General features: G+C 40.1%; 1 protein-coding gene across 7 annotated transcripts in view; it reads left to right on the plus strand.

The window, feature by feature from the left end:
• Window positions 1-22,301, plus strand: part of fermt2.S (FERM domain containing kindlin 2 S homeolog) — a 76,583-nt gene that overhangs the window by 31,167 nt on the left and 23,115 nt on the right. For 5 of the 7 annotated variants that reach the window (XM_041575192.1, XM_041575193.1, XM_041575190.1 and 2 more), the window contains exons 4-9: window positions 6,285-6,419; window positions 8,814-8,846; window positions 9,024-9,249; window positions 12,210-12,312; window positions 15,941-16,048; window positions 21,284-21,418. In XM_041575192.1, coding sequence (XP_041431126.1) covers window positions 6,285-6,419; window positions 8,814-8,846; window positions 9,024-9,249; window positions 12,210-12,312; window positions 15,941-16,048; window positions 21,284-21,418 — 740 coding nt within the window. The remainder of the gene's footprint in view (window positions 1-6,284; window positions 6,420-8,813; window positions 8,847-9,023; window positions 9,250-12,209; window positions 12,313-15,940; window positions 16,049-21,283; window positions 21,419-22,301) is intronic. The other 2 variants (XM_018232359.1, XM_018232360.1) reach the window with 1 other exon arrangement.

Here is a 22,301-nt window from a genome sequence, read left to right on the forward strand (position 1 = left end):
TATTCAAGTCTCTTACCGATCAATGGGTTAGTGGCCTGGCTAATGAGCTGGCTTCAATATAGCTAATTGTGTTCTGCTGAGCTTTGAAAGCTGCACAGTAGTGACTTTGTTCAAAGAAGTGAGCTGCATCTATGGGTAGACTGTAAGAATTTCAGTCTCTTACAGATGCCGATTGTTGCTCACAATATCCACACTGACTGAGCGACCTTTGTAATTCCTGGAACAATGACCGAGTGACACTTTCATCGAAATGTCTCAAATATCAGACAGAAGAAAAAAAAAATCAAGTTGTTACATTAATCTCAAGTGTGTTTGTTAGTGCAGGATGCCTGGGAAGTAAAAAGGATTTTTACAATGATATATAGTTAGGCCCATAAATCTTTGGACAGCGACAACTTTTTTCTAATTTTGGTTCTGTACATTACCACAATGGATTTTTAATGAAACAACTCAGATGCAGTTGAGCTGCAGACTTGAACAAAAAGATTGCATAAAAATGTGAGGAACTAAAGCCTTTTTTTTTATTTTTTTTTTAATAACAATCGCTCAAAAGTAATTGGACAATTTACTCAAGGGCTATTTCATGGGCAGGTGTGGGCAATTTCTTCGTTATATCATTATCAATGAATCGGATAAAAGCCCTTGTGTTGATTTTATTATGTTTGTGGAAGATTTTGCTGTGAACAGACAACATGCGGTCAAAGGAGCTCTCCATGCAGGTGAAACAAGTCATCCTTAAGCTGCAGAAACAGAAAACCATCTGAGAAATTGCTACAATATTAGGAGTGGCAAATCCTACAGTTTGGTACATCCTGAGAAAAAAGGAAAGCAGTGGTGAACTCAGCAACGCAAAAAGACCTGGACCTCCACAGAAGACAACAGTGGTGGATGATCGCAAAATCATTTCCATGGTGAAGAGAAACCCCTTCACAACAGCCAAACAAGTGAACAACACTCTCCAGGAGGTAGAGTATCCATATCCAAGTCTACCATAAAGAGAAGACTGCATGAAAGTAAATACAGAGGGTGCACTGCAAGGTGCAAGCCACTCATAAGCATCAAGAATAGAAAGGTTAGATTGGACTTTGCTAAAAAAAAAAAAAAATCTAAAAAAGCCAGCACAATTTTGTAAAAACATTCTTTGGACTGATGAAACCAAGATCAACCTCTTCCAGAATGATGGCAATAAAAAAGTATGGAGAAGGCGTGGAACAGCTCATGATACAAAGCATAGCACATCGTGTATAAAACATGGTGGAGGCAGTGTGATGGCTTGGGCGTGCATGGCTGCCAGTGGCACTGGGACACTAGTGTTTATCCATCATGTGACACAGGACAGAAGCACAAGAATGAATTCTGAGGTGTTCAGAGACACTGTCTGCTCAAATCCAGCTAAATGCAGTCACATTGATTGGGAGGTGTTTCATAATACAGATGGACAATGACCCAAAACATACAGCCAAAGCAACCTAGGCGTTTATTTAAGCAAAGAAGTGGAATATTCTTGAATGGCCAAGTCAGTCACCTGATCTGAACCCAATTGAGCTGCATTTCACTTGTTGAAGACTAAATTTCTGAACAGAAAGGCCCCCAAGCAAATCACAACTGAAAGCCGCTGCAGTAAAGACCTGGCAGAGCATTAAAAAGGAGGAAACCCAGAATCTGGTGATGTTCAAGACTTCAGGCTGTCGTTGCCAGCAAACAGTTTTCAACCAAGTATTAGAAATGAACATTTTATTTTCAGTTTTTTAATTTGTCCAATTACTTTTGAGCCCCTGAAATGAAGTGATTGTGTTAAAAAAAGGCTTTAGTTCCTCACATTTTTATGCAATCTTTTTGTTCAACCCACTGAATTAAATCTGAAAGTCTGCAGTTCAACTGCATCTGAGTTGTTTCATTTAAAGTTTTATTGTGACAATGTACAGAACCAAAATTAGAAAAAAAGTTGTCTCTGTCCAAAGATGTATGGGCCCAACTGTATATTTGCAGCCCTTAAAGGAAAACTATACCCCCCAAACAATGTAGGTCTCTATTAAAGGGGAAGGAAACCTCGTCGGCGCTAACCACCCTCCCCCCTCCCGTGTATTGCCCCCCCTCCCTCCTCCCCCCTGGCCTACCCCTCCCGCTGGGCAAATGCCCCTAACTTGTTACTTGCCCTTCTGTGCAGGTCCAGTCCAGGGAGTTCACAGGCGACATCTTCTTCCACGCGATCTTCTTCCTCCTTTGACCGGCGCATGCGCAGTAGGATCGTTTCGCCGGTACGATCTACTGCGCATGCACGTGACTTTTGGCGCATGTGCAGTAGATCCGTCCCGGCGAAACGATCCTACTGCGTATGCGCCAAAACGCCGGTCAAAGGAGGAAGAAGATCGCGTGGAAGAAGATGTCGCCTGTGAACTCCTTGGACTGGACCTGCGCAGAAGGGTAAGTAACAAGTTAGGGGCATTTGCCCAGCGGGACGGGTAGGCCAGGGGGGAGGAGTGAGGGGGGGCAATACACGGGAGGGGGGAGGGGGGTTAGCGCCGACGAGGTTTCCTTCCCCTTTAAAAGATACTGAGTAAAACAGCTCATGTGTAAAACCCTGCTCCATGTAAATGAACCATTATTATAATATACTTTTTTAGTAGTATGTGCCATTGGGTAATCATAAATAGAAAATTGCCATTTTAAAAAATAAGGGCCACCCCCAGAGATCGTAAGATTCACTGTGCACACATACAAACCACATGTAAGGTCACATGAGCCAATTAACAGACAGAGTTGTGCCTTTTGCTTCCTCACTTCTTCCTGTTACAGTTAGTGTTGTAGTATTTCTGGTCAGGTGATCTCTGAGGCAGCACAGATAGAGTCATGAAATGGTGGTTCAAGGCAAGAGATGTAAAAGGGCAATATTTATGTAAATATATATTCCAGTTTGGTAAGATTCTTTAATATGTTATTCAATTTGATATAAACTACCTGTTGCTTAAGTATTCATTTTGGGGGTATAGTTTTCCTTTAAATATATAAATATAATTTATTCAGTTGGGCATGAATGATCATAAAATGACTTAACCATAGAGGACTTTGTAAAAGCAGCATTTTGGTGGTACATTGTCTAGAATAGACATTATTATACAAAATTGTAACTGGAGGCTCACACACAAACTTTGTTCAGCAGAAGGGCAAGATCTACTTTTTATATTTAACTGTGCCTTTCAGTGTAAATTTCCATTCTGATTAAAGTATTTGAACTCGTGCATTCCTAGTACCAATGATCAAGTATCTCTTGAATGCTTTGTGATACTTCAGGTTTGTTATGCTTCCCACTCCACCTGAGAGCAAAAACCCTTGAAAATATTCGCACAACCTTGACAGTTTTGGCAGCGGGAGAAAAGACTTCATTTGCTTTCTTGCCCCACCTGTACACTAATATGTTAATGGCCATGTGCTCCATGTGGTAAGGTAGTTTATACTCGAGTAGCAAGGCTACTACTTGTCAAAGTGTTTGCAGATCCACCTCTTCTTATTCACCAGGCGAGTGATCCTCCTTTTTTGGAAATCTATGCGGATATAGCAGAAAATGTCTGTTTCTACCATTGGGTTAGGCAACACCAGGTTCTTTCTTTTATATTGTGCCACAGGAAAAAAGAAACGGGGATTATTGGGGTTACCTAACAAACTGCCCACCCCCTGGAATCTGAGTTTACATCTCGTTTAAAGCAACACAAAATGGCGTTCTTATTGTGATGAAAATAAAATAAGCTCATAAGACACAACAAGTCTAAAATTCTAAAATTATTTGTAGTAAAAAAAATGTATTTATTTTTGTTCTTGGATCAAAAAATTAACTTTCCATACAGGGGAAAATTAGAGCCAGATGTGTGATTTGGAGATCTATTGTAACATGAAATATTCTGCTTAGCAAACCCTACCCTGCGTAGACCAACCTCCCTCCTCCCCCACAGCCCCCCCCCCCGGGCAAATGCCCCTTATTTTTTTACTTACCCCTCCGTGCAAATCTGTCCCCCCTCAGTTCACGGCAGCCATCTTCTTTTCTTCGTTAAACTTCGGAAGCAAACTTTTTTATCGCGGCATGTGCAGTTGGAGTAAATGTTCTGGCCCCGAACGACTGCGCATGCCCGAAAGTCACGAAAATTCCCGAAAGATTTCCGAAATTTTCCGGACTTTCGGCACATGCGCAGTTGTTTGGGACCAGAAAACTACTCCAACTGCACATGCACCGAAAATGAAGGTCTGCTTCCGAAGTTTAACAAAGAAAAGAAGATGAGGGGGACAGATCTGCACAGAGGGGTAAGAAAAAAATTAGGTGCATTTGCCCGGGGGAGCAGTTGGGCTGTGGGGGAGGAGGGAGGTTGGTCTATGCAGGGTAGGGTTTTTTTTCTAGTACGGGTTTGTTTCTCCTTTAAGGAGCAGTATTTGGATTGGCTAAACAATTTTGGATTTTGATGCATCTCCAATGAGCACATATACATTGTTTTATTCATGTTCGTTAAGTCAATAGCAGGAGGTTGTGGTGGGTAATAGCGTTTTTGGGCGTTATAGATTTCTAACTGAAATTCATTGTTCTTAATTTAAGTGTTGAGTACATAACGTGCATTAGCTGTGTCCGATAACCGAGCCAAATACCAGAACAGGCATTTCAGGAAAGCAGGATTGTTGGCTTCTGGCATCCAGTGATGCACTTCTTTTCCAGCCACTCTATTTCCATTACACAGACGCAGGAATGGGTTTAGGGTTACTAAAATGGCTCCCTGTAAAGGGGAGTGTTCGTGTCAAAGGATGATTCTGTAACTGGTGGACAAGAAGAAATCTATCTGAAATTCCCAGCATTCAGTGCAAAGCAAAAATGCTATAATAAAATGCTAGTCTTATTAGTAAAATGTTAGCATTAATAAAATGTGTAAATGTACAGCGGGAGTGATAAAATGTTGTATTTTATTATAAATAGACTAAATAGATCATGCAATAGATCTCGAGTGACGAGAAGCCCACCCAAACCCGCATATTTACCCCACTTTGATCCTCTAATTGACCCAGACCCGCAACTGCCGTATCCGCAACCTGACTCGCCGACCACCATCAAACCGGAAGCGATGTTGCTGCAAACCGGAAGTGACATCATCAAACGTGGGCAGGGACAGAAACAAGTTCTGTGAAACTTTAAAAGGAGTAAAATATATAGACAATATTACATAAGATAAGAAATTTAGATGAGACCCACAGACCTGCATCTATACCCGCACCTGAAAATCCTCCCCTCATTCCACAGGGTGCCCGCTTTTTTTTTTTTTTTTTGCGGGTAACCAGCAGGTACCCAACCCGCTGCAGGAATCTACCTAGTGCTAAACTACCCCCCCACCAAGTTACACCCTAGGTATGTGCCTCTTTTTTGCCTACCCCTGCTAGAAATGCGCAGACTTGCGATATGGTCACTGGTCTCTCACATCTTTAATGGATTAGAATGTGTCATGGTCGATTTTATTTTTTTCTCTTTTTTTTGGGGGGGGGGGCTGGATTAATTCTGCATACATAAGCAGAATTTGCGCTTATAAAGGTGCCTCCTTTCTTTTTTTGTGCACACGAAAGCCCACACAACCATAGGGAGAACAAATATTGGGCTTGAATGTCATCTTCTTTTTCTTGTGTGGAGGATTTGGTTTTCAGTGTATCCCTGAATTAGTTAAAACGTTTTAGAAGAAACGTTCCAAGAAACCTTTTTATTTTTAAAGGAGAAGGAAAGCTCCAAGACAGTTTATTGCCAACAGATTAGCCACAATAGTGCAAGCTAGAACGCTATATTTATTCTGCAGAATGCTTTACCATACCTGAGTAAACCGCTCTAGACACTGCCTCTGTTTGTTTAGGATAGAAGCTGCCATATTAGCTTGCTGTGACATCACTACCTGCCTGAGTCTCTCCCTGCTAATTTACAGCTCTGAGCTCAGATTACAGCAGGGATGGGAGGGGGAGAGGAGCAAACTGAGCATGCTCAAGCCCTGCCCTGGAGGTTTTTGCTGAAAACAGGAAGTCTGATACAGAAGCCCATGAGGACACAATAAAAGCAAAGAAATGCTGTGTTTCTTTTGACAGAGGACTCAGAGCAGCATTACTTTGAGGGTTAACTGGTGTATTTATATAGACCTTTCTGATAAAGCTTACTTAATTTTAGCCTTTCCTTTTCCTTTGAGGAGGCTTCACTATATTAATAATTGTTCATTAAAGTATCTGGTCTTATGTTGAAATATGATTTGACTTTCCTTATTTCTCTTACTTCTTCGCAGACATTCGACATCCAGAGGAACTTTCCCTGCTTAGGAAACCCAGGGATCCTACAAAGAAAAAAAAGAAAAAAATTGATGATCAGTGTGAAGATAACATTCTCGAACTTGAGGGGCCTTTGCTGACTCCAGGTTCTGGTAAGTTCAAATGTACTTCAAAAGAAAGTTGTGGAGTGGAATTCACTCCGTAATGCTGTTTTTGCAGGGCCAAGAACAAGAACGGGCAATACTTTCTGTATTCGCTTGCTGTGAGACTGTATTTTCTTGATATGTTGCTCTGGATGGTATAAATGAAAATGTATAAGCAGATGTTGTCTCTCAATCCCAGCTTCATCACAGCCGGCTAAATCCTTCTCTGTTAAATTCTATTTAAAAGATTAGTAACATGAAAGTTTTTTTTCTTAAAAAAATTGTTTCTACATAATGAAAAAAACCACCAAGACACATTTAACTTTAAATTCGCAAAGTCTTTATTAAGAAATAACTTACAGATTCTCCGCTTGCGCTCCTCTTCAGAAAGGGCTACAATCCATCGTCGATTTCTCCTCCCTGCCTTCTATATGAGAAATCGAGTGCCGCACAATTGTTTGTTGCCATTTCTGAAGAGGAGCGCAAGTGGAGAATCGGTAAGTATTATTTCTTAATAAAGACTTTGCGAAAGTGTCTTGGGTGTTTTTTTTTATTTTTCCGTTAAATACAAACAAATATTTTTTTGTTATTGATCCTTTAACACTGGGCGAAGGTTCTGGGCAAAAAAAGTCCGTAATCCTCGTGTTTTATAACTGCTTTGTGCACCCTTTAATCAAATATTCTAGGAATCAGATAGCAAGCTCCGTTCCTCAGAAATGGCTGTCCAACTAGAGTTCTGCCAGACTAATTTGGCCCTCCAGGTGATTTCTGGGGATCCCAACCTGCTTAAAGGAGAACTAAAGCTTAACTAAAGAAGTAGGACAAAAATGTTTTACATTATGTTTTGTGCTTCTGTACCAGCCCAAGGCAACCACAGCCCTTTAGCAGTAAAGATCTGTGTCTCCAAAGATGCCCCAGTAGCTCCCCATCTTCTTTTCTGCTGATTCACTGCACATGCTCTGTGCTGCTGTCTCTTACTGAGCTTAGGGTTTGGCTCAAAATTTACTGTGTATATATAGAATATAAACAAGGCTGATTAGTAAATAATTAAGGTAAACTATTCCTCCAAAATGAATACATAAGCAACAGTTATATCAAATTAAGTGATATTTCAGAAAATCTTACCTAACAAGGGAAAGTTGTGCTCACCACTAATTTTTAAAAAACATTAGGCGGGGGTACAATGAGGCTGTGACCACAAAATACATATAGACATATACAAGAGTCCTCTGCACTCAACCCATTATCAATATATTTAAGACAGAGACATTTTGTGCATACTGCTACTGAAAAATATCTTACCCTTTAACCAAAACAATGGGTTGAGTGCAGAGGACTCTTGTATGTGTCTATGTATGTATGTATGTATGTATGTATGTGTATATGTATGTATGTATGTATGTGTGTGTGTATATATATATATATATATATATATCTATATCTATATCTATATCTATATCTATATCTATATCTATATCTATATCTATATCTATATCTATATCTATATCTATATCTATATCTATATCTATATCTATATCTATATCTATATCTATATCTATATCTATATCTATATCTATATCTATATCTATATCTATATCTATATCTATATCTATATCTATATCTATATCTATATCTATATCTATATCCAGAAACTACAGCTCTAACGGTAATAGGGAGAAGTGTGGAAGCACTTGGCTTGGCTCATGTGACCTAATATATTTGGTTTGTGTGCACTGTGCTTCCTAGGATCCCAGGGGGACGGCCCCTATTTTTTTTAAAATGCCATTTTTCTATTTATGATTACCGAATAGCACATACTACTAACAAAGTATATTATTATAAAAATGGTTCATTTACATGAAGCAGGGTTTTACATATGTTATGCATTATATTTTTATAGAGACCTACATTGTTCGTGGGTATAGTTTTCCTTTATGGTGGTGGCAGATGGGGAGATAGTCGCCCAGCAACAAATCTTTTCTTCTGCGGGCGACTAATCTCCCGAAACGCCATTCCGCCGGCAAGAATACAAATCACTGGCAGGATGGCATACAAATCGATTTGGATTTCCGAAGTTTCCTTGTGAGGCAACTTTGGGCGACTTCGGAAATGTATGCCATCCCGCCGGCGATTCGTATTTTTGCCGCCGGAATGGCGTTTCAGGAGATTAGTCGCCCACAGTAGAGAGGATCTGTCGCTGGACGACTAATCTGCCCGAAGAAGAGACAATTTGTCACCTAAATCTCCCCAAATCTTCGTATGTGTCTCTGCCCTTACTCTGTGGATCTTATCAGTAAACTCGTTTGACATGATTTATCTTTGCTTCTGTCCCCTGGCCCTCTGTCCCTCTGCAATCCTTCTCTTTGCTATTTCATTCCGTTCTCTTTCCAATCTTTTCTCTAGGAACTGAGGTTCTTTACATTGGCCCAGTAAAAGGTGAGTCCTGGGCTCTTTCCATCTCTGCTCTGCTGCTTTTTATACTGTCCTGTTTCAAGCCTTTGTTTTCCATCTTGCTGAGTTGTGGAGTATGCAGAAATCTGATTGTGTTTATATGTGCTTGCGACATTTGTTGGGACTTTGTTCAGTGTCTTAATTTCTGTCTGTTTTAACTAGGGAGTATTTATTCCAGCCCTGGTTTGTACAGTAAAACCATGACACCGACATATGACTCACGCGATGGTAGCCCCTTGTCACCGACTTCTGCCTGGTTTGGAGATAGCGCCCTTTCTGAAGGAAATCCTGGAATACTTGCCGTCAGTCAGCCAATAACTTCACCGGAGATCTTGGCCAAAATGTACAAGCCACAAACCCTTCTTGACAAGGCCAAAATAAACCAAGGGTATGTATTGCGGATAAAAAGAAACCGGTTGTCTGTCCTGCTCAAGAAGCATGGTGGCCTAGATGTCTTATCATTCAACATCACTGAGTTTTATTTAGTAGATTTAGGAAAGGATGAGCTTTTAGTGCACATTTAAGGGCTTCAGCACACGGGCAGATTCAGGGAGATTGGCGACTAATTGCCTCTTCTTCGGGGCGACAATCTCCCCGAACTGTCTTCCCTGCCTTTCACCCTGCTAAAATGAAAAATCGACAAATGCGGCAATGCACTTGCGGCGCTTCGGTTTCTGAAGTCGCCCGAAGTTTAAACACGATTAAATAACGATTCCTTGGATTTTATACCAGTTCGTTTGTTGCCTGATCTTTCTTGAGATTTGACACCGATTACCGTATGTACTCGAGTATAAGCCGAGTTTTTCAGCCCCCAAAATATGCTGAAAAACTCTACCTCGGCTTATACTCGGGTCAAGCGCAAAAACGGTCGCCGGCGTCCAAGAATAGTTGCCGGCGTCCAAGAATAGTTGCCGGCGTCCAAGAATAGTTGCCGGCGTCCAAGAATAGTTGCCGGCGTCCAAGAATAGTTGCCGGCGTCCAAGAATAGTTGCCGGCGTCCAAGAATAGTTGCCGGCGTCCAAGAATAGTTGCCGGCGTCCAAGAATAGTTGCCGGCGTCCAAGAATAGTTGCCGGCGTCCAAGAATAGTTGCCGGCGTCCAAGAATAGTTGCCGGCGTCCAAGAATAGTCGCCGGCGTCCAAGAATAGTCTCCAAGAATATTCGCCGGCGTCCAAGAATGGTCGCCGGCATCCAAAAACTAGACGCCGGCACCTCCAATGGGAGCAGAAACCCTCAAATCTTACCCGAAGCTGCTGCATTTCTCACCCTAGGCCTATACCTGAGTCAATAAGCTTTCACAGTTTTTGGAGGTAAAATTTGGTACCGCGGTTTATACTCGGGACGGCTTATACTCGAGTATATACGGTACCTACAGTTATTATCAAGGTCAATACCTTCAATTATGCACCAGGAAAAGAGTTTGCCTCAAAATGCAGACAGGTTCCTCTGGAACAGTTATATTAAACTCTCATAATCTTTGTTTTTCCTGCAAATGTGGCAGTAACAATACCCAGTGTGACTGGCACAGGGAGTTACAGATTTGAGAGGTACAGCAGTCAAGCACCCCATATGTAGCTACTGGAAGGCTTTGCTCCGTTTGTTGCTCACTGAGCAATTCATGTTGGTGTGATTAAACTGCTCAATCAGCTGTCCAACCTATTTATACTGCTAAGATTTTAAAGTGGTTGTTCACCTTTAAATTCACTTTTAGTATGACGTAGACTTTGATATTCTGAAACAATTGGCAATTGCTTTTTATTTTTTGTGGTTTTTCACTTATTTAGCTATTAAATAGCTATAAAAAAAAACAAATTGTCTTAAAGAATAGGACATTCTATAACATACTAAGGGGGTTATTTACTAAATGCTAAAAGCCCGAACATTTTTTTTTCTTTTTAGTATGAAATCTGAATTTTTTTGTGGTAAAAAAAAAAACAACCACTAATATTTCAGGATTTATTATACCCGGAGGATGGAAAGAGTCCAAATCCGAAAATCCGCCATCTCAGATCTACCGAGGTTGCAAATAAGTTAATGGGAGAAGTCCCAAAGATTTTTTTGATCTGCGCTGGGTTTTGTGCAATAATCTGAATATTTCAGGGTTTACGGGCAAAAATCAAATAAAAATCAGGTGGAAAATCATTCGGTTTTTTTTTCCTGCAAACAAAATTTTCGGGAAAGTGTATTAATAAGTGAGAAAAAACCTGTGCGAATTTGGTCACAGCGAATCGCCCCTTATTGGTGCCTGCAAGGAGGACGCACAGAGATGTCTGCTTTTTATTGCAGGTGCCATTTGCACATTTAATTTCAGACAGAGAAGGATGGAAGTGGATATGCATTTTATAGCATGATTGGATTGCTTAGCATGTATGATTTTTATGTGGTTCCTCCTGTCCCTGATGAATAAACATAACATAAAAAATTAAAGGGGTTGTTCACCTTTAAAGGGATACTGTCATGGGAAAAAAAATTTTTTTCAAAATGAATCAGTTAATAGTGCTGCTCCAGCAGAAATCTGCACTGAAATCCATTTCTCAAAAGAGCAAACAGATTTTTTTTATATTCACTTTTGAAATCTGACATGGTGCTAGACATATTGTCAATTTCCCAGCTGCCCCTGGTATATTCCAAGGGACCTGTTATCTAATATTGTTACAATTACGTATCTGCTTATCTAGATACATTTGAATTGTTACAAAAGTATTGTATCTTCTGTTCTGGCTGTTCTGGGCTCTCTGCCAAAAGCCAATTAAGTTAGAAACTTTGTTTCTTTTTCTGGCTGTTCAGTGCAGAGAAAATGGAACTTTCCAGTATAAATGAGGGACTGCGGGTTGAGCTGTCAAAAGAGGGGCTGTCCCTCTAAAAACAGAACAGTTGGGAGGTATGTGTAAGATGAACAACCCTTTTACTGTGTATTACATAGGGATGGACCGAATCCACTATTTTGGATTCGCCCTAATCCTAATTTGCATATGCAAAATTAGGATTAGGATTGCATATGCAAATTAGGGGTGGGAAGGGGAAAACATTTTTACTTCCTTGTTTTGTGACAAAAAATCATGTGATTTCCCTCCCTGACACTAATTTGCATATGCGGATTCGGTTCGACCAGGCATTGTACTTTTAATATATTGGTTTTGTAGTCCACCTTCTATTTATTTTCGTAATTGGTTTTTATCCCAAATAGGACCTTGGGGATTGAAGGTGTGCAGTCTCTATCAATATAATACCCTTCCCCCATCCGTCACAGCAATTTATTTCTATATTTCAGGAATATGGTCAATAAATAATAGTTTATAATAAGTGATCGTGCCCCAACGTGTGATTTAAGCTCTGTCCTGTTTTTAGGTGGCTGGATTCCGCTAGATCTCTCATGGAGCAAGCTGTGAAAGAAAATGATGCCTTATTACTTCGATTCAAGTACCACAGCTTTTTTGATTTAAATCCAAAGGTATTTTGATCCTTTCTTGTTATGAGATTTTGCATCCAAAATACTCTCTCACATGGTACCTGCCCTTGCTGAGCAAGTTAGAAATTGAAATCTATCTTCTGGCTATTTGAGAAACATGCAAGATAGGGATAAAATATGGACACTTTAGTCCCATAATTTGTCTGTCTTTTCCATTTCATCTCCAAATGTAACATTTTATGTCCCTTCACTTAACACTCAACACCTCAGAATTCACTTTAAAGGAGAACTAAACCCTAAAAATGAATATGGCCAAAAATGCCATATTTTATATACTGAACTTATTGCACCAGCCTAAAGTTTCAGTTTGTCAATAGCAGCAATGATCCAGGACTTCAAACTTGTCACAGGGGGTCACCATCTTGGAAAGTGTCTGTGACACTCACATGCTCAGTGGGCTCTGAGCAGCTGTTGAGAAGCTAAGCTTAGGGGTCGTCACTAATTATCCAGCAGAAAATGAGCTTCCCCTGTAATATAAGCTGATGCTACAGGGCTGATTATTACATTCTGATGCTAATTGCACTGGTTTCTGTGCTGCCATGTAGTAATTATCTGTATTAATTACTAATCAGCCTTATATTGTGACATTTCTATTCTATGTGTACTGTATATTGTGAGTGGGTCCCTAAGCTCAGTAAGTGACAGCAGCACAGAGCATGTGCAGTGAATCAGCAGAAAAGAAGATCGGGAGCTACTGGGGCATCTTTGGCAGGGTCAGACTGGGGGGCCCAGGGCCCATCGGGACCGCTGTCCAGGGCCCCCCCTCCGGCCGCCCTGCCCCTGGCGGCTGGTGAGCACGCATGCATGCTGCCGCAATCGGCGCTGGCGGCGCTGAGACGATTTTTTTTTTTTTGAGGATTTCAAAATTGAGAGAGGGGATCTGGCCCGGCAGGGGCCCATGCAGGGGCGGGGCCCACCAGGTTTTTTTCCCGGTGTCCCGCCAGGCCAGTCCGACACTGATCTTTGGAGACACAGATCTTTACTGCTAAAGGGCTTTGGTTGCCTTGGGCTGTTACAGAAGCACAAAACATAATGTACAACATTTATAGCTACTTCTTTAGTTAGGCTTAAGTTCTCCTTTAAATATTTCTTCTTCCCTAATATAATGGGAATAATGGAATAATGACAGCCCGTTAGTATATGCTTTATATATACTGCTAAAATCTTTTTGGCCTGTCTTGTAATCTTAGCTGCCATGTGGGCAAACCTGTTGCAACTATTCAAGCCAGCACTTTCTCTTGAAGTTTTAAAGCTGAGATAGACAACCTTTGGCACAGCAGCTGTTGCTGGTGAGGGATGCTGGGAGTTACAACTCGGCAAATGCTCAAATGCCACCCATTGCCATTCCGGCTCCACAAATGCATTATCCAAACATCCACCATTGCCCCTGTGTATAGTGAGAATAGCTACAACTGGTGTGTAAACTTGTGTCTGTAGCTGTCGGGAAGTTACAGAAACTGGTGGGTGGCAGAAGAGTTTAGGATGGGTGGCAGCTGGTAGAAGCTGAATAGATTGTAGGAATTTCTGGACTGTAGATCACCAGTGTGTGTTTAGCACGTTGCTGTATGGAAGCCCCAGCTGTGGATTTCCAAGAAATATTAGGAGTTAAATTCACAAACAAACTGTCAAGAATTGCTGTACGTATACTTACCAGCCTTCCAGAGTAGTTTGGATTCAGACTGTCAGAGCATTTAAAGGACTAAACTAAATAAGTAGCTAGAAATGTTGTATATTGTGTTTTGGGCTTCTGTACCAGCCCAAGGCAACCACAGCCCTTTAGCAGTGATATATGCCAGGGAAGATGCCCCAGTAGCTCCCGATCTTCTTTTCTGCTGATTCACTGCACATGCTCTGTGCTGCTGTCACTTACTGAGCTTAGGGACCCACTCACAATATACAGTACACATAGAATAGAAATGTCACAATATAAGGCTGATTAGTAATTAATACAGATAATTACTACATGGCAGCACAGAAACCAATTAGCATCAGAATTTAATAATCAGCCCTGTAGCATCAGCTTATATTACAGGGGAAGCTCATTTTCTGCTGGATAATTAGTGACGACCCCTAAGCTTAGCTTCTCAACAGCTGCTCAGAGCCCACTGAGCATGTGAGTGTCACAGACACTTTCCAAGATGGTGACCCCCTGTGACAAGTTTGAAGTCCTGGATCATTGCTGCTATTGACAAGCTGAAACTTAGGCTAGTGCAATAAATTCAGTATGTAAAATATGGCATTTCTAGCCACATTCATTTTTAGGGTTTGGTTCTTCTTTAAACCTCTGTTCATTTATTGCAATTAGCTGTTTAAGAATTGCAGTATGCATCCGGATTTGCCACAGGTATAATGTGGGGTCTGGGGACAATAATTGTAAGTGTGTAGGGCTGCTGTATGTTACAATATATTCTACTAACCCACACAAAAATGCTTATGACATAAACTAACCTTAAAGGGATCCTGTCATCGGAAAACATGTTTTATAAGTGCTACTCCAGCAGAATTCTGCACTAAAATCCATTTGTCAAAAGAGCAAACAGATTTTTTTTATATTCAATTTTGAAATCTGACATGGGGCTAGACATTTTGTCAATTTCCCAGCTGCCCCTGGTCATGTTACTTGTTCCTGCACTTTAGGAGAGAAATACTTTCTGTCAGGCTGCTGTTTTTCCTTCTCAATGTAACTGAATGTGTCTCATTGAGACATGGGTTTTTACTATTGAGTGCTGTTCTTAGATCTACCAGGCAGCTGTTATCTTGTGTTAGGGAGCTGCTATCTGGTTACCTTCCCATTGTTCTTTTGTTTGGCTGCTGGGGGGAAAAGGGAGTAGGTGATACCACTCCAACTTGCAGAACAGCAGTAAAGAGTGACTGAAGTTTATCAGAGCACAAGTCACATGACTTGGGGCAGCTGGGAAATTGACAATATGTCTAGCCCCATGTCAGATTTCAAAATTGAATATAAAAAAATCTGTTTGCTCTTTTGAGAAATGGATTTCAGTGCAGAATTCTGCTGGAGCAGCACTATTAACTGGTGCGTTTTGATTTTTTTTTTTCCCATGACAGTATCCCTTTAAATATCTTTCAGCTGACTTGGCTATTTTTGAAATTTGTATCTTTCACACTCTGCTACACTTTTTATAATTTCCAATTCTTGAGCATTGGCTGTGCTTTTAAGCAATGGCTGCTTTTTGGCACAACAGATGTAGTTGACTTCCTGGAAATCAAGCGACTGACATTGATTTTTTTTATATTCAGTAGACGTTTCCTCTTGGTGGAAGCCCAAAGCAGCTCTGGCCTTATACATTTCTTGGAGATCCACATCCATGCCCCAGCCTTTTCCTTTACTTTATATCACATTACTCACTGCAATTAAGGCACACTGAATAGGCCACCCCATTTGCAAAAATGGGGCGGCAATTCCAAACATTTTGATCCCCCTGCTCCCTCTAGTGATACTTCCCATGTTCACACTTATTTTGTTATTGCTGCTAATGTTCTTGCAAGTGTTTACTGTCCCCAGTTTTTTATTTTTGTCATTTTGTTTTCTCTTGTCCCATTCCAGCTTTCTTTTCTCTGTACTGATCCTCTGTGTCTTTTTATTCTTTAGTATGATGCAATTCGAATCAACCAGCTTTATGAACAAGCAAAATGGGCCATTCTTCTAGAGGAAATTGAGTGTACAGAAGAAGAGATGATGATGTTTGCAGCTCTGCAGGTATTGTCCGTACATTCTGTCAGTAATTTGCAGACTTTGCCAGTACCTAACACATCTTGTCACTAGTATGTTCTGGAAAGGCAAAACTGGATTTGTTTGTTGTGCTGGCGGATGTTTTGGTCCTGCTGATCTAATTAAAATACTTCTGCTCCTCACCCAATACGTGGGTTGGTCCTTTCAGTACATAAGGTTGCTGAACTCTTCCTGGCAGGGACTTACTCTGTTCTTATAATTTTATCTAGCTAGAATGTAAGCTATGTTAACCCCAGAAAAAGAAGAGACTATAAATTAGTTTCCTGCTATAGATTTAAATCCATGCGTTATGTTCGCAAGTGTCAGGGCACACAGGCAGACAAATCTCCTCTTCTTCGGTGCTACTAATCTCCCAAAACTGCCGCCCTGCAGGCTAAAATGAAAATCGCCAGTGGGATGGCACTGGGGTGATTCTTTTTCTGAAGTCACCTGAAATTTCCTCACGAGGAAACTTCAGGCAACTTCGGAAAACGAATCGCTCAGAGTGCCATCCCACCGTCGATATTGATTTTAGCCGGCTGGGAGGCAGTTCAGGCAGATTAGTCGCCCCGAATCTGCCTGTGTGCCCTGACCCTAAAAGCAATATCTTCTCTGATCCTTTGTGGACCAAAAGCTCACATAGTTTGTCAGACTCTATGTCAGAACTTTGACAGTTGTCTAGAGTTGCAGCATGGCCTAAATACAGACTGTCATCGATTTTGTGTCCAAAAGGTCAGAAGCTTTGACGATTCCCAGCAGCACCTGTTAGTGGTCTCAAAGGGATAGAACGGGATTTAAACTGAAAAATTGTTGCCTGTTTGCTCATGTATAATTTAAGAACCCAATGGATGTGCTTTCATCGTTTATCTGTTTATTAGATATAAATTAGTTATAGTGCAAAGCTCATTTAAAGGTGAGAGTGATATTCTGAGATAATTGGTTTTCATTTTATATTATTTGTAGTTTTGTAGTTATTTAGCATTTTATTCAGCAGCTCTCCAGTCTGAACACTAGCAACCGCATTGCTTAAATTGCAATCACCCTAGCAACCATGCATTGATTTGAATAAGAGACTGGAATGTGAATAGGAGAGGACCTGAATAGAAAGATGAGTAATAAAAAGTAGCAATAACAATACATTTGTAGCCTTACAAAGCATTTGCTTTTTATAAGGGGTCAGCGACGCCCATTTGAAAGCTGCAAAGAGTCAGAAGAAAAAGGCATATAATTATAAAACTATAAAATATAATCAAAACCAATTGAAAAGTTGCTTAGAATTGGCCATTCTATAACATACTAAACGTTACCTTAAAGGTGAACCACCCCTTTAACCTCTTCTACATCTACATAATATACATTTGTTTTTGTCCATGCTCTGCTTTTATTGTGCAGGTATTATCTATCTATCTATCTATCTATCTATAACAAACAAGGGAAAGTTGTGCTCACCACTATTTTTTAAAACCATTAGGCGGGGGTGCAATGAGGCTGTGACCACAAAATACATATGTATAATGAAGCAATAGAATTCTTAATGAATCAGATGAAAAGTAAGCGTAGGACTGGCCAGATATGGGATGACTTTGATGTAGTTGGCCATCTTAAATATATTGCAATATATGGACAAACAATCCCTGTTTTGTTTAAAGGGTAAGGCATTTTTCAGTAGCAGTATGCACAAAATGTCTCTGTCTTAAATATATTGATAATGGGTTGAGTGCAGAGGACTCTTGTATTTGTCTATATATATCTACATATATATCTATATCTATCTATATATATATAATATATCTGTCTTATCTGTCTTATCTGTCTTATCTGTCTTATCTGTCTTATCTGTCTTATCTGTCTTATCTGTCTTATCTGTCTTATCTGTCTTATCTGTCTTATCTGTCTTATCTGTCTTATCTATCTATAGAGAGATATAGAATTGGCTCAAATGAACACACTGGAATGTATTCATTCTGTATTTGATTTTTCTGGATATTGGGTTTCCGAACAAGCGACCTGTACAAGGCTGCATAATTTGTTAGAGGATTTTTAAATGTTCCATTCATTTATGTATTAATAATGCCTTTAAGAGTGGCTTTGGGTGACTTCTTGAACAAGCTTATTATCCAAGGCTATTTTGTACTTTAGGATCTACAGTTGGATTAGTACAGGTACTGAGATATATATATATATACACACATTGAAATATGTGGGTGTATAGATAGGCCTGTTTATGTGTATGATGCATGTTTGCTGGGGATTGTTTGAACTTGGACTGTTGTCCTATTTTTAACCAAAATTAACTATGTAACTGTGTGAGCTTAACGGTTTTCTTGGACAAACCCAGAACTTATTTTCTGTGGCATCACATCAGCAGAGATATGGGAAAGTGGTTGCATTTCCACTTTTCTTTTTTGGTACCATGGAAATGTGATGTATTTTCCTTAACACAGCTGTTAGCTCTGGCTTGTACCTTTTATAAATGGCTGGGTAATAGTGGAGGAATTTGTGACTTCCATACGAGACAAAGCTGCTTGAGAAGACTCAAGATCAAATAAGTATTGCTTCATGTTCATAGGCTTTGGTTGGCTGTGCTAATGTTTTCTGTAAATAATCACGAAAGTTGCTACGTGAGTTGTCTTGGTCTGTAGTAAATGATTCATATATTAAAAGCCCTGATGTCAGGATGTTCCTAGTTAGGCGCACAGTCTGGGAATGCAAAATGGCTGGTGCCGCAATGTTACAGGAGACTCTGCTGTCATCTAGGCTGCTGATTCATGAATGATCTCCCTCAGTGCATGAAACCTGAGGCTGGACAAGTGAGAAATCCCTCAAATATACAAATATAAATGTATATATAATATATAAATATCCATGCTTTTGTTCACAAGGACCCACCATAGATCTTTGCAGAGAATCAATGTACCAGTACTGAAATTAGTCTCCTAATAATTCAAACTATATACTTATATTTAATCAACTTCATTCTTATACGCACGTAAAATTAACTTAGCCTCACACTTTGCCGTCACGGTCTACTTAAGGAATTCTTGGTGTAGAAGAAGAAGAAAGCATAGCAGCTGGCACGTTCTGCTAATGTTGTGGGGGGGGGGGTAGTGTGCTTTTTGAGAAAAAACATATTTCTTAGTGAAATTAACTTCTTTTCCTGTTGTCTCATGGGATGAGCTTGTGTGATCCATACAGCCCTGGGGTTGCAGCATTTTCTGGAGAGAGTGCTATTGTATTGACCTTGAACATAGCCATACAGTGAAATCCTATTTAAGTAATGTGATTGCTCAGCTGTACTGAACACACAAGCATGGCCACGTGAACAAGTGTGTGCTTCCCACCCCCATTCTTCCGGAAATGTTAAATCCTGGCTACTTGTTCTCCCAGCAAAGTAAAAAAAACTCTTCTTAATTCCCACCAGCTTCGAGCTTTTGGCTTTCCCTGGAGAAAACTTCAAAAAAATGACAATATTTTCAACCCTCTTCCTTTCAGCAGTGCTGGTAGTAGCAGGTTCTGTAAAATCAAAGTACTGAAGCTGTTCTATGTTATAAAGTTTGAGAAAAATAAACAGATTTTTTTTTTTGCAAAGTCACCTTTAGCAGCAATAACCTTTGCACACTGCGGTCCATTCCTCCATCTACTATTCCTCAAACCGTGTATTAGATTCTCAACTGGATCAAAGGGGTTGATCACCTTTTTAGTACAAGATTGCCCAAAAGGTGGATCAGGAGCCACAAGTAGACCTTTAGCTGGTGATCAGTAGATCTCAAGACACTGCCAACAGATTGTCTATCTTTAACCCCCTTGTTTCATTCTTTTTGTTCAGATATTTATTATGTTACGGACACATAAGACAGGGGTCCCCAACCTTTTTTGGCCCAGGGACCAAAGAAGAGCCAAATTTTTTTGCAAGGACCGGAGGGGGTTGAGAGGGGTCGGGAAGGGGGTCTGAGGGTCGGGAAGGGGGTCAGAGTTGGTCGGATGGGGTTGTAGGGGTCCATTTAGTTAATTGTTCGGTGCCCCTCTTCAGGACTTGTCCGCGGCCTGCCGGTTGGGGACCACTGACATAAGAAATAGTTGTTTGACGACTTTAGGTTACTAGATTTAACAATGTAATATTTAAGTAATATTTTCAATGGAACAGAATGCTAAAGCTTTTATGGATATAGATCATAATGGGACAACGTTACTAAGAGTAGACCTCGTATTAGTAAAGCGTGGGCACTCCTGCTTTAGTATGGTGTAGAGAGTGATATTCTGGGACAAATTTGCCATTGGTTATAAATTTTTTGTTACTTGTTATTTAGCTTTCCTGCTAAACTGCTCTCCAGTTTGCAATTTGAGTAATCTGGTTGCCAGGGTCCAAATTAACATAGCAACCATGCATTGATTGGAATAAGAGACTGGAATATGAATAGGAGAGGGTCTAAAAATAAGGGATGCCCCGAATCCAGGATTCCGTTCGGGATTTCAGCCTTTTTCAGCAGGATTCCGATTCGGCCAATCCAAATCCTAATTTGTATATGCAAGTTAGGGGTGCAGATGAAAATCATGTGACTTTTTGTCACAAAGCAAGGAAGTAAAAAATGTTTCCCCTTCCCACCGCTAATTTGCAAATACAAATTAGGATTTGGTTCGGTATTTGGCCGTATCTTTCGCAAAGGATTCGGGGGTTCAGCCAAATCCAGAATAGTGGATTCGGTGCATCCCTACTAAAAATGACGATTAATAAAAAAGTAACAATAAGAGCACATTTATAGTTTTTTTTTAGATGGGGTCAGTGACACCGGTTTGATGGAAAGAGTTCCATCAATTATTCACAGCCTCAGAATCCATTAGGTTACCAACTTAAAACTGTGATGACCTTGGAAGGAAGAAAAGGGCATCAGTGCAAATAATATGGTACACAAACAGATTTAAAAATGCAAAGCGGATAGAATCCTTTATTTCCCATTTAATACTTCTGATGGGAATATACCAAAAAAAAAAGAAAATTTATGTTCATAAGCCTACCGGTTCTGAGGTTCTCAGGTTTCAGTTGACTAAACGCCAGATGTTTTGCCTTTTTTATATTTGCCAATAAGTTATTTAATACTTTTCAGCTTTAACTGTCTTTATGCCTAAAGAATTTACAGGAAATATTAGAATTGTGAAATTATTGTACAGCACTGCACACTGGCACTGGGATGATATCTAATAATATATTATAACTTGTTTTCCTAGTACCATATCAACAAGTTGTCAGTCATGTCTTCTGAAAACCACTACAACAACAGTGACAAAGAAGTGGATGAGGTTGACGCTGCTCTTTCAGACCTAGAGATCACTTTGGAAGGAGGCAAAACATCAACTATTCTGGTGGAAAAAAAATTTACCATAAAAATGACTTCTATGTTTAAAAGACATTTTTCTGTTACTAGGTTTAAACAAACTGTATTAGACTGCATTAAATATTAATGTAAACAATAACGATTTGCCTTAAAGGAGAAGGAAAGGCTAAAATTAAGTAAGCTTTATCAGAAAGGTCTATATAAATATACCAGTAAACCCTCAAAGTAATGCTGCTCTGAGTCCTCTGTCAAAAGAAACACTGCATTTCTTGTGTACATATGGACTTCTGTATCAGACTTCCTGTTTTCAGCTTAAACCTCCAGGGCTTGGGCTTGAGCATGCTCAGTTTGCTCCTCTCTACCCCTCTCCCTCCTCCCCTCCCTGCTGTAATCTGAGACCAGAGCTATGAGTGAGCAGGAAGTGATGTCACACCAATATGGCAGCTGCTATCCTAAACAAACAGAGAGAGCTTCTAGAGCGTTTTACTCTGGTATGGTAAAGCATTCTGCAGATTAAATATAGTCTTACAGCTTGCACTATTGTGGCTAAACTATTGGCAATAAACTGCTTTGTTAGCTTTCTTTCTCCTTTTAAAGGGGAAAAAACACCCAGTTAAACAGAGCACTTGTTTTTTGTATTGATTGGCAGCTTCCATACGACTTTCCTTAGCTGAAGCATTCTGCATAAAAGACAAAATAATTGTACCTCTAGGGGCTGATTTAAGGACACTGGATTCTATGAACAATTTAGCACCTGTCAGAAATTGTTCTGTATTGGTCCAATACACACACAAAAAAAAAAAAACTGGTCAGATGCAGTCTATTTGGAACAATATGGTATAAACAGAAGTTCTTGTTCTCTCTCCAGCTTCTCCCTGGAAAAATATCCTTGTGTTTGTTTTGAAGGGGTC

Source organism: Xenopus laevis, chromosome 8S (assembly GCF_017654675.1).
Source record: "Xenopus laevis strain J_2021 chromosome 8S, Xenopus_laevis_v10.1, whole genome shotgun sequence".
Classification (NCBI taxonomy): domain Eukaryota; kingdom Metazoa; phylum Chordata; class Amphibia; order Anura; family Pipidae; genus Xenopus; species Xenopus laevis.